General features: G+C 39.2%; 2 protein-coding genes and 1 long non-coding RNA gene across 4 annotated transcripts; all 3 read right to left on the reverse strand.

Moving 5' to 3' along the window:
- Positions 1–2,718: 2,718 nt before the first annotated feature.
- Positions 2,719–3,990, reverse strand: LOC149752872 (aconitate hydratase, cytoplasmic-like). The gene is made up of 4 exons (XM_089925406.1): positions 3,855–3,990; positions 3,373–3,440; positions 3,160–3,278; positions 2,719–3,058 (listed from the first exon to the last, which is right to left on the reverse strand). The coding sequence occupies exons 1-4, from the start codon at positions 3,903–3,905 to the stop codon at positions 2,904–2,906; spliced, it is 393 nt and encodes a 130-aa protein (XP_089781532.1). The 5' UTR covers positions 3,906–3,990; the 3' UTR covers positions 2,719–2,903.
- Positions 3,991–4,369: 379 nt separating this feature from the next.
- LOC148714350 (zinc finger BED domain-containing protein RICESLEEPER 2-like) lies at positions 4,370–6,901 on the reverse strand. Of its 2 annotated transcripts, XM_089925405.1 has the most exons (3): positions 4,863–6,901; positions 4,640–4,772; positions 4,370–4,554 (listed from the first exon to the last, which is right to left on the reverse strand). In XM_089925405.1, the coding sequence occupies exons 1-2, from the start codon at positions 6,799–6,801 to the stop codon at positions 4,687–4,689; spliced, it is 2,025 nt and encodes a 674-aa protein (XP_089781531.1). In that variant the 5' UTR covers positions 6,802–6,901; the 3' UTR covers positions 4,370–4,554; positions 4,640–4,686. The 2 variants fall into 2 exon arrangements, with proteins under 2 accessions (XP_089781531.1, XP_089781530.1); XM_089925404.1 differs by lacking the exon at positions 4,370–4,554 and having other exon boundaries at positions 4,561–4,772.
- Positions 6,902–7,659: 758 nt separating this feature from the next.
- Positions 7,660–8,171, reverse strand: LOC120111231 (uncharacterized). Its single transcript, XR_005512311.3, has 3 exons — positions 8,040–8,171; positions 7,870–7,940; positions 7,660–7,765 (listed from the first exon to the last, which is right to left on the reverse strand). It is a non-coding gene; the product is annotated as an uncharacterized LOC120111231 (long non-coding RNA).
- Between the last annotated feature and the right edge of the window lie 3,906 nt (positions 8,172–12,077).

The following is a 12,077-nucleotide window of genomic DNA, read 5'->3' on the forward strand; positions in this document are numbered from 1 at the left end:
CTTAGTTCTGTATAAGTATCCAAAATCTTCTTGACGAATAACTGATGTGGAACTAAATACATGCCCGCATGGGTCCTCACATACTTTCTCCGTTCAAGCCTTAACATCCTCATCAGGCTAAGGGTTCAAATTTATTCAAATATAATCACAACCACCACGATTGGCTTGTGGTCAGCCTCTTTTAACCATGCTATAGTGCCTCCTAGTCCATATAGGCTACGAGCCATATTTGCTTTGATACTATATTTGTTGCAACTCAGGACCTCACCCCAAAAGGCTAGTCGAAAAATATTTTTTTGGGTTTCTTAGTACTGTATAAATACCCAAGATATCTTCGGCGAACAATCGATATGGGACTAAATACACGCTCGCACGGATCCTCACAGAAACATAGCATTGCCTTCTAATGGGGCACAGAGACCTTCATATAAAAGCTAAAAACTAACTCTTCAAATTCAAACAAGGACAGTATTGGTTGTTTATTTAAAATAATCTTTTCCTGAACCTATAAAAACTTGGAAGCCAACTTTTGCTCCACCTATCGCACTAAAGGATGAAATGCCTGTCATAGCTCGGCTAACATGGAGATAACTAATTAGCATAATAATGGGATAAATAACAACAGGAACATAATACTAGCTAAATCAAGACTTACAATGAACCCTTAACATTGAGCTACCTGAATATCAAGCAATGATATTTAACGATGAAGTATTTCCTGTTCTTAAGATGTTGATCATGCAAATGTTTTCTAGTTTCTTGAAAAAAAACCTATAGATATGACCAGTTCTATGATGTTAGATGAATCATATGAGCTTTTAAATAGAGTTTTTATATGTTTTGTGGTGGGGATGATAGGCCCAATATTTCTATCAAGACATGCCCTGCATGACAACTCTGTGAATATCTAGCACACGTGGTAACCTAGAACTCAACTTTTACAAACTTTTGATAAGATACAAAATAATAGTAGTAGTAGAGATAACAAAATGATGATGATGGTAATAGTAGTATTAGTAGTAGTAGTAGTAGTAGTAGTAATAAAATATCTAAATCATTTATATGAACACCAGATAGAAATCTGAAAAGTTGTTTTCCACTCCTAAATTTTCCTTTGGTTGCTAATTGCTGGCTCATCATATCACCTGGACAAAATGAGTAATTTTTTTCTTCTTTTACCCTCTAGAAATTTAAACCTCATTGTGATAATACTTTTACCTTTCCACTAGCTCAAGTGAGTATCAAATTTATTTTAAAGGGTTATAGGATTAGGACAAGGAAAAGGTGGAACTCGGTGAAAAAAGGAAGAAGCATCAACAGTAATGTGAACAAATATTCTATCAAAAATACGTTAATTGAAGGATAAGCGATTTTGAGTATTTAAAAGAAGAAAATCAGAAAAACTCTATTCTCTGCCCATGGATTTCCACTCTCTGCTCTATGCATCTCATTGTATCAAAATTAACAAAAAATCAGAGAAAAGAAATGAATTAGAAGGAGAAATATGGAGGGCTCATCTCTTTCAAGTGCAAAGAAAAGTAAGCCAAATATGAGAAGATAAAAGAGAAACAGATGGCCGTGGAGGAGGGTCACCACCATCTGTTGGCGTAGAGACACATGAAAAGCTTCCATGGCGGCGAGAGGAGGATCGGAGGAGGGTTGGAAGGATAGACGTCGAGCTTCCGAAATCAAATTAAATCCTGGTCTTTAAAGTTGGTGGATCTTTAAAAAGTTTATGGTCCATCAAGGGATCAACAAATAATTTTGTCCTCCATCCGACTGTCCCCGGAACAGTTTTGCGGTCACTGCATAAGAATATCTGAAATCAAAAATTAAAGCTGAAGTCCTCTACTAGAATTCTTATTTGTTCACGTTCTTTTTTTTATATAGTTATAAATTACAAGAAATGAAAAATTATTCATGATCTATAGGGATCTGTAGATAAGTTTAGGAAATGTAAAATTAAACTAGGTCCCTCTCTCATATTTATTATTATAAATAGATCGATTTTTATGTACTCAGAGATCACATCAAACTTTAAAAAAAAAAGAGGAAGTATTGACCGGTGCAAGTGATAAAATCTTTAGAGGTTGGTACCAAGAACCTTGTTTTGTCTCCCACCCTCACCTGGATTTGGCCGGCATGAAAAGTAAGTCTCAAAATTGAACTAATAATAATTTCTATTTATGTATTCACTTATCATATTTGGTTGCTAATACAAGCAAAATCTATCTAAATTTACATAGATTCAAATCCTACTCCAACTTAAATCCAAACTTGAAAATTCGAGAATGGATCGATTTTAGGGTTTCTACCATCATCAACTTGATCCAATCATATGTTGTTTTAGTTGAATCAACATATAGGACCGAATCATGCAAATCTGGATTTGACAACTTCATTTGACTTTAAGTTATGCAAATAATCTTTTTCATTATATTTGTGCAAAACAAGGTGCCCCCACTAATGCACCATAGTGATGATCCCTTTAGCAGTGCATCTAGGGCTGGAAGTGGGCCGGGCCGGGCCGGGCCAAACCCCTACCCAAGCCCGGCCCGAATTTTTTTTTCGGGCTTCGGGCCGGGCCGGGGCCCGAAAAATTTTTAAGGAATAAGGCCCGAGCCCGGCCCGAGCCCATTTGGGCCGGCCCAGTTGGGCCCTAACCTGGGCCGGCCCGTTTGGGCCAGCTCGTTTGGGCCAGCCCGATCCCGAGCCCGGCCCGATCCCAAGAGATATTTCCTCAACAAAGTTCATGTGCACAGGTATGAGATTCTGAATCTAACCGGACAATCTCAGAACATGAACAAGGATTTTCTGGTATACATTGACTTTCACCATTTGTTCATATAAACATTTAAATGACGATCAGTTCAACCAGCAAGGCACATAATCTACCTTGAAGACTACAGATTTAATGACATACGGAGATACATATTGATGCCGGCAAGAGCATATGCTACCACCAGCGGCGGGGAAGTGAGATAATTTGCTCTGGTTAAAGGATGTACACGTCCCTCGAAATTCCTATTCCCAGATAAAACAGCTGCTGCAACAATGTCTGAAAATACACAACCAACTTCAGAACTACATATGCATGAACAAGTTCTACCAAACAAAGAGAAGACAATGAACTATGTTGATCAATAACAGAAACACTACCATTCTCAGAGATTGCAGCAGATACTGTTTCATGAAGGTCACCAGAATTCCCGATGCAGGTTGTGCACCCATACCCAACAATATGAAAACCAAGCTGATTTAAATACTTCTGTAAACCACTGCAAAGACAGACCCCAGCTTGAAAGGTTCGGCATACTTCAGAAATTTAAAACTTAAAATATAATTCTTTGCTCTACAATCTTCAAAAGATACCTCTTTTCCAGGTATTTGGTCACAACTCCAGAACCTGGAGCCAGACTTGTCTTAATCCATGGCTTTACCTGATCCACAATGACAAAAATGATTTAGTACATGGAACAAATCATTTGAAAGTTGTGAATGCAGGAAAACCTTCTCCTAGTTAACAATTTATTTTACGAGCCATAACATAGATGATCCATCAACTTTTCCTTTGCCATCTAACACAATATATACAAAGCAACAAGGAAAAGTATTTTATCGGGCAAAAATCCATAATCAAACATGTGAGGAAAAGAAAGCAAACATACAGCAAAGTATGAGGATGAAAAATCAGGAAGACACGACATTTTCACAATGGCAGCTAAATTAATTACTAGAAGCATAGTAACTGGAAGGCAGGCTATAATGATGACACTGAAGTCTCAATCACCAGAAGACATGCACGAAAACTAAAAGATATCCACCATGATGAAATGTGGAGGGTAGTTTTCAACCTCAAGGCCCAGTTCACAAGCCTTCTTTGCAACCAAAGCAGCTCCAAGCATTACACTAGGATTTGATGTGTTCGTACAACTGGTGATAGCTGCAATGACAACATCACTTGATCAATAACAATTATTGGGACATAACATTGTGGCAACCCATTGTGCCAATAGAAAATGGTTTCCTTATTGGACATTCTAAAATCACTTGAAGACCAAACCTGCCACCCAATTTTCTGCTCTCCTGGAACTACAGCTGGTTCCATGGTTCATCATAAAGTCACTGAAGCAACCCAGCAATGGATAATAGTGCACTTACCTTTAAAGAACCACAAAGAAACAGTAGATATACGGATCAAAATTCAGCTTTATAATGTCATTCCCCTGAGTGGTTCCATATGCTGCTCTTGTAAACATACAAGCAAAAATGTCGACAAGCAAACAACCTATTCAACTTAAATCAAATATAAGATGGACCAAGTAGGCAATCAGACAGATCATTAACAAAATAGCATCTAATGGTTTGAAGATAACTTGCAAAAAAATTCATTCCATGCAACCAACTGCAACGATACAACTGAAACCAAACAAAAGGATTCCATCAAAAACAGGAGGATAAAAAAAATCATCGGCCTGAAGTCGTTGTTCCCTGCACAATAATATATTCATCAAATCCATGTAATAGAGAAACCCCCTGGAGTCAGCTTCAAGCCTGCAGTTCAAAAACATACAACTCTCATAAAATTTTGCAACAAATAACCATGATCCACATGAAAATACTCCATCAACAAACATACTTCATCCTTGATACTTTAGGTATGAACTAGATCTGATGAGGGTATCGTCATTCAGTTCTCCCAAATTGCCCACTCCAGGAGTCCAGGGTGTCGTCATCTACATTCAACGTTACAGAACTCGAGCAATTTGCAACTGTTAACACACAAATCAATCATAAATGTTTAAATTATAGGTACAATAAGCAAATAAAAAATATTAGATAAATTTAAAAGATTTATATACCTTCATCATATTGTTCACGAAGCCAATCTTGGGTACACACTAAGGCTTCTACGGTAGAAGGGCTCAAAGAGCTTCGATACTGATCCACAACTCTACCACCAGTGCTGAATGCTGACTCAGATGAAACAGTGGAGACTGGAATAGCTAGAACATCTCGAGCCATTCTTGATAGTATAGGATAGACTGCTGCATTGCTCTTCCACCAAGCCAAGATGTCAAACTCTTTATTCTCCAAATCAGGAAGTACATCATCATCCAAATAACTATCCAACTCGGATCTCTTAGGGCGTTTTGAAGAACTCTGACTTCTAAATTGAGCAAAGTCCATACCAAATTTTTTTTTGGAAGAAACTGAACTTATATCACCTTGTCCACCAAAATTAGATGTTCGCTCACTTGAACTCATAGAGGGATGCATTCTTGTTGCATCTACATACTCATTATACAATTGAAAAAGACAAGCACGAATATCATCAATCTTTTTCTTGCACTCCTCCAACTCAAATGCCTTTTGATAACAAAATTCTACAAATATCAACTTTGATCTGGGATCCAAAATAGAAGCAATTACCAACAAATTATTGCACTGAGACCAATATTTGTTAAACTTCTTTAGCATCTCATTTGTTAATTGCTTCACTGTTTCATCAGTATCGATACTTTCATCCATCAACAAAGCCCTAATTCCCCAAACTTCTTTTAGGTATAAATTGGATGTGGGATACTTACAACCAGAAAATACTTTAGTGGCATCAAGAAAGGCTTTTAAAAATTTAAGAATTATAGAAGCCTTTTTCCATTCATCATTGGTGGGGCATACACATGAATGCTCAGTTGCATATCTAATAAGAGCATCTTTATAACCAAGTGCATCATGCAACATTTCATAAGTAGAATTCCATCTTGTAGGAACATCCAAAGTGAGTCCTTTTCTAGCAGGAAGTCTCATATGCTGTAGAATTTCATTAAATGCTTGCATTCGAGATGGGGATGCAGAGACATATCTAACAATTTCTCTTATACATTCAATAGCTTCATGAATGATTTTCATTCCATCCTGAACCATAATATTTAATATATGTGCACAACATCTAATATGACTGTACTCCCCACTAAACAACATTGAATAACAAAAGTGATCTCGGAGCCTTCTCATTACAGCATCATTTGTGCTGCAATTATCCAAAGTAATAGCACATATTTTATAATCCAATTCCCATTCAACAAGACATTTTTTTACAGCATCTTCAACTGCAAAGCTGGTGTGAGGGTATGGAAGTTTCTTGAAACTAATAATCTTCTTATGCAGAGTAAAGTCAGAATCAATATAATGTGCTGTGATAGAAATATAACCGATTTTCTGATTTGATGTCCAAATATCAGTAGTGAAACTAACCCGAGAACTTAGGTTCTTGAATACATCATGCAATTTTTTCCTCTCTTCTTGATACAAAGCCATACAATCATGTTTTACAGTCTTACGACCCATAATTTTGAATAATGGCTGAAGAGATCTCATAAAATCTAGAAAAACAGTGTGCTCAACAATACGAAATGGAAGCTCAGCACATATGATAAATTTTGCAAGAATTTTTCTGCTCTCTTCTTGATTGAATTTGAAACACTTTATCCGATCTTTTGAACTTGGTAGTAAGAGCAACTGATTAGTCGGATTCTTTTGATACTTCTTGCAAACATTTTCAAGATGACGTTTTAGATGACTCGTTCCTCCTTTAGTGCTCCCACTTAAAACTTTTTTACAATATTTGCACTTAGCTATTGACCCTTCAGAATTTTTTTCCTCGATAAAGTGATTCCATACCCAAGATCTTTTTCTAGAAGAATTGTCACAAACATTTTCAGCAATATCTTCATTTATATCATTCTCATTCCTTAAATCTTCAACAGTCTCATTTTCACCCACTTTAGAATGAGACATTAGTAAAAATAATCTGCCCAAATAACAAAATAAATATCACAAATTTAACCTATAGCATCAGATATGTACGAAAATTTAAAACTCTTGTTATTGACAAAGTTGGAGATATAGTCATGTCATTAGTCATTACTATCTCAATGAATCATCCCCTGTCACCAGCAGGACTTCCAAATAGATTTATCAAAATATTTTTAGAAGTTGAAGATTTATGTCAAAAGAAACTATTATAGTTCCCAGGCTTACAGGTTGTTAAGGTTGGAAAGATAACAAGGACTTTCTGAAACCTTCAAATCAGATAAAGAGAGGAGAAAATAAACACTAAACACAAGTAATTACCTCTTTTATATTATTACTGTTTGTATGCTAATAAGTTGAAAAGAAGGCTCCCCAAGATAGAACAAGTGACCTTGACACCGGAAGGGGATTCCAGTAAGCTAAGCTTGTAGGTGTTGGTGTGGAAGCTGTAGAAGGAGCAGCCCTGTCCCGGGAGCAGAGGCACTCAGGCACCCCAAGATTTCCTTTGTCGACGCTGCTCCAAAGAAGAAGACGGTTTATTAGGGCTAAAATCGAAAGAGAAAGAAAATATTCTATATATATTTGGAATTATTTGGAAAATATGCTAGATATACACGTAGTGTCTCACGCATTCAAGCAATCTCAGTTTCCTCTAATCCAGTTTATTTTATTTATCTAATACTGCATTGTGAAGTCCAGATTCTTTAAATCTATGTCCACGCAAGTGAATCCAATTATCCAATAATTTTCTACATTATCTAAACACTCGATCAGGAACAACAATACAAAATCGATAATAGCAGAAATTTTTCATCAGCGGTTCATAAAACCAAGACAAAAATGGAAGCACTCAAACAAAAAATCAAGTGTTCATAACGTTGGCTTGCTTACCTTCTTCAACGAGTTGGGGTCCTCGAAGAAGGCATCCGAGGCGGCAGTTCTTTCGAGCCTGCAATGAGGTCCGAAATTTATAAACGAGAAGGAAGATAGATGGCAAGAAAGGCGAAGAGGGTTTGGACTGGGAGGTGAAAGGATGGAGGGTTTACGACTTACGAGTGCTTGCATCCGATCTTTCTGACGTATTCGAGGAAGAAGGCCGCAATGCCGAGCGCCAAGATCAACGCCTGCGAAGAGAGAAGAGGAGAAATAAACAATCGATCGTGAGAGGAAATAGGAAAGGGGGATTAGGTTTACGGTTTGGGATGGGAGGGGGGGAGACGAACCAGAGAGGACAGGAAGAGGGAGAGGGCGAGATGGGGATCGGGGAAGAGAGACGATGGTCTTGCCTCTGCGCTCCCCCGCTCTCGTCTTGCCTCTGCGCTCGCGGACTAGACGAAGAAGACGATGGTCGACGAGCTCTGGCGGACTGGCCCTCTGCAAATCGCGCTTCAGCAAGAGTCTCTAGGCGGCGGCTCTGGCGGACGGCTAGGGCTGGAGCCTAGAGACGATGGTCGGGCTGGCTTAGAGACGATGGCGGACGGCTAGGGCTGGAGAAGTGGAGCCTAGAGACGATGATAAAATCCCCAAATGCCAAATCCCGTAAGCCTTAAAGCCTAAACCGGTTAGTCCCACACTCCCACTCCCAAATGCAATTCGGGCCGCCAATTTGGGCTTGGTTCGGGCTGTCATTGGGCTCGGGCTTGGTCCGGGCCAGGGCCGGGCCAATGGGAAACCCGAGCCCGGCCCGAAATAAATTTGGGCTTAAGTTTACAGCCCGAGCCCGGCCCGAAATTCATTGGGTCGAGCCCATAGCCCGGCCCGCAGGCGGCCCAGCCCGATGGGCTTCGGGCCGGCCCGAGCCCACTTCCAGCCCTAAGTGCATCATATGCTGTTGGTTCACTCTTTGTTGTCTTCAAATGTATGAACCCACTGAAATTTTCTTTTAAAAATTTCGATTTATATGGAGCACCCTATGGAGCTACTGATTTAATGAATGCTAGGTTTCCCATGCAAGATAAGAAAGAGCTACCTTGCTAGATGACTTCTCCTGGTGCCTCTGTTTCTTTATTTTCCCAAGTTTATAAGGCTAATAGACAATTTTGCACAAGAAAGGGGAAGAAGCTGTCCCCCACCAAACACCCCTAACCTTCTACAGTGAACATGGAAATCAATCATAGATTTTTGGTACAACCACCTATAGACTTTGCCAATAAGTAAGTGTGCACCTTTCTTCTTAATACTATTTTAGTTTCCTATGTTTGTTATCTTTCCTTTTCTTTTCCTTTTAAGAAAAAAAGAAGTGCATCATGTGATTCAATAGTTAAACACCCAAAGGTTGACCTTGAGGGGTCCTAATACCTTTTAATTCTTGAAACAGCAGGAGAATCCAAATATTCCACTGCCATCCACAATGCTGGATCGCACTAATCAACAATGGGTAATCGAGCAAATGGGTGAGTAAAACCATCTCCAGTTATTTCACAGGCTGGGGATGATCCAAATGCAACAATAGAAAAGGGTTCGAGTATCTTTATGAGGTAGGTCATCAACTATTTTTTCCATGAGATAATCGTTGTCTCAAAACATCTTTAATATGACAAATTATCTTGATAAGTTGAAACTAGATGAGTGCTTAAGCGTCTTACCTCTGCTATAGCTACTCAAATCTAATAAACCAATGTCAATGTATCATGTAATAAAACAAGAGTCTGTGACTACATTAGTGAGGTGGGTACTTGTCCATAATAAATTAGTAAGGTGGGTGAAAGACGATAATAAATTCATTCGATCAGGCGTAATGGTTAAAATTTTAATTTTGGGAAACATACAATAAGATCTCATTAAGTTTTCATGTTTTTCACTTAGCCCCCCCAAGTTCAATAAGTCTCAATGTGGTCCATCAAGTTAACATTTCGTTCGATCTGGCCCTTCTATCCATCTCCCTTATAGAACCATTAATGGCCATCCAAGATTGACTAAAATGCCTCCTATCCATGTGTTCTTTCATGCGAAAGGATGATTAATCTTCTTTCAAGATATCGACCATTGGATTAGGTCTCACATAGATGTCCAAGCACTCCGAACTCATTCATTCATCCGGCATCCGCCTCCATAGATATCAAAGCGACAAATGCACGATCTAACAGTTGATTCATGCGAAGAAAGGCGAATCCTTCTTTCATTCGAAACATACAACCTCGGTCCTCTATCCATCCAACCCCTCGACCACTATAGTAGACCCATGGTCACTGCGCTATGCCAGCTTGATGAGGATCTTGCCAATGGTAGCAGTTGCGGCCACATGAAGATAGTTGATGGGCTCAACATCGAGAGATTCTACTGCAATATAACAGCTTTGCATGCCATCTAAGAGGATGCTAGATTTATCAAGAGCTGAAAAAACTTTCGTTGTTGCATACTAATATCAGCGGTAGATCTTGTCCAACCACAAAGCCACACGCACAAATGCTCGTGTATTGCGTGCTTTTCTATTTTTGCTGGCTTTGTGAATGTGGCTTTCCAATAGGATTGGTCAACCAGCTGAGCAGTGGATCTAGTCCAACCAATAAGCACTCCTGGTGATTTCCAGGCAAAGTCTCACTCGAACCAAACATAATGCCAGCATGTATTGGGCACCGCCCTTGTTACCCTCTTCCAAGGCTGCAACGGCGTGGGACTTCTCAGAAAAATCCAACACCAGGTACTTGTCAACGGCTACCTCTGCCATGCGACACCTTAAAAATAATTCATGCTACGTTCTCGTCAACGGCTACCTCCGTCGTCGATCGACGACCTCTCCTACACATGCCTCCCCTTCTTCCACCTCCCTTTCCCTTCCTTCACTGACCAATGGAACTCCCTCATCTGCGGCCCCTCCCGCTTGACTTTCTCCATCTCTACAATACCATGGCCTGGATTTCTTCTGTTTATAGACCGTGACTTCGCCTTCTTCTTCCTCCTCTAATCCTGCAAAGGCCAATTCTTGCCACGAGGCCGACAGGTCGATCATGCGGAGCAACTTCTCTTCAAGTGTCATCATCTTCACCAATATGGCCCGTTCGTCCGCAATGGATGGGTTCACGGAGGAGATGAAGAAGGTGTTTGATGAAATGCGGACTCGGTCTCCTGAAATTCGATGGTCGGAGCCAGGCGTCGATGCCATCAACATGGAATCTATGGAAGCAAAGGAGAAGGCTGCGGAACGAGCCATCATCCTCGAACTCGAGGAGGCATATGGCATAGTCCTTGTCGGTGGTGGTGACGTGCTTGGCCTTGGACTAGGATGAGGCCATGAGGGAGAGAGGAAGGCATTTGCTCGCCAACTTACTGAGATATCATCCACAATTCCGCACCATTTCATGAATAAGGGAGCAGGGTGTTGTTCAGAAGATCATGGATTTGAAGTAAAAAGGAGAGAAAAGTTACATGTCTTACTCTCCAACATATATGAGAGTTTTATTTTCAAAATAACACCTTCCCTTCTTATCCATTGAAAGTGGTTTTGTTTTGGAACTTTGACAATTTGGTTCCATAAACAGGAGACGCTTCCTTTCCTCTTTTCTTTATCTGTTAGGAAAAAGTGTGAAACTTTGACCGTTTCTTTTACGGCGCTCACTTATTTTCAGTTCTATATATACGATGATTTGAATAACTTTTCCGGCTCTTCGTTACTACAATCACTCTTTCTTTGTTACAACCATACTCTCTATCTTACCTCCATGCTCTCTTTTAGAAATTAGTAAGTGCGGGTATTGTGATACCATACTTTGGGATGCAGCTTAAAATTTAGAAAGTATACGAGCATTGTATTTTAGGGATAATAATTTTCACAAAATGCGTGCATGATGGAGAAATAATTGTCTTTAGGAAAATACCTTAAGAGGTACACCTAATCCAAATTTATTTCTTTTTATTTTTTGCAGGTTTTTTTTATTTGTGTACGTGAAGTTCTCCAATAGTTTAAAGACAATTATTTTTCTCTACAGTGACGGCAATCAAGGTTGCTAAACATAAATTGAACTTTTGGATCAATCTAATGGACACAATTTTAAAGGATGAGTTCTCGGAATCCATATCTTCCTTACCATGTACAGTGACAATAAGGCATCTATTCACTTGGCAAAAAATAAAAGAATTATAAGTAATCTAAACATATTTCAAGCAAATATTATTATATTAGAAAACTAGTAAGAAATGTTAAAATCGTGTTAGAACATCTACCAATGTAACAATCCAAGACCTCATCCAAAATGGCTAGCCGGAAGGTATTATTTGGGTTCCTTGATCCTGTATAAGTACCCAAGATCTATCCAGCGAATAAC

Source organism: Phoenix dactylifera, chromosome 9, assembly GCF_051530095.1.
Source record: "Phoenix dactylifera cultivar Ajwa chromosome 9, Ajwa_hap1_PhDact_Kaust_v1.1, whole genome shotgun sequence".
NCBI lineage: Eukaryota > Viridiplantae > Streptophyta > Magnoliopsida > Arecales > Arecaceae > Phoenix > Phoenix dactylifera.

Bases quoted from the DNA above. Each gene is read 5' to 3' on its own strand.
- LOC149752872 (XM_089925406.1), bottom strand. From the start codon at position 3,905: ATGCTTGGAGCTGCTTTGGTTGCAAAGAAGGCTTGTGAACTGGGCCTT. The intron at 3,441-3,854 runs GTTGAAAACTAC...ATTGTGGATCAG, and splicing joins CTTGTGAACTGGGCCTTGAG to GTAAAGCCATGGATTAAGAC. The intron at 3,059-3,159 runs GTAGTGTTTCTG...GTGTATTTTCAG, and splicing joins TGCTGCAATCTCTGAGAATG to ACATTGTTGCAGCAGCTGTT.
- LOC148714350 (XM_089925405.1), bottom strand. From the start codon at position 6,801: ATGTCTCATTCTAAAGTGGGTGAAAATGAGACTGTTGAAGATTTAAGG. The intron at 4,773-4,862 runs GTATATAAATCT...GTGTGTTAACAG, and splicing joins TCGTGAACAATATGATGAAG to TTGCAAATTGCTCGAGTTCT.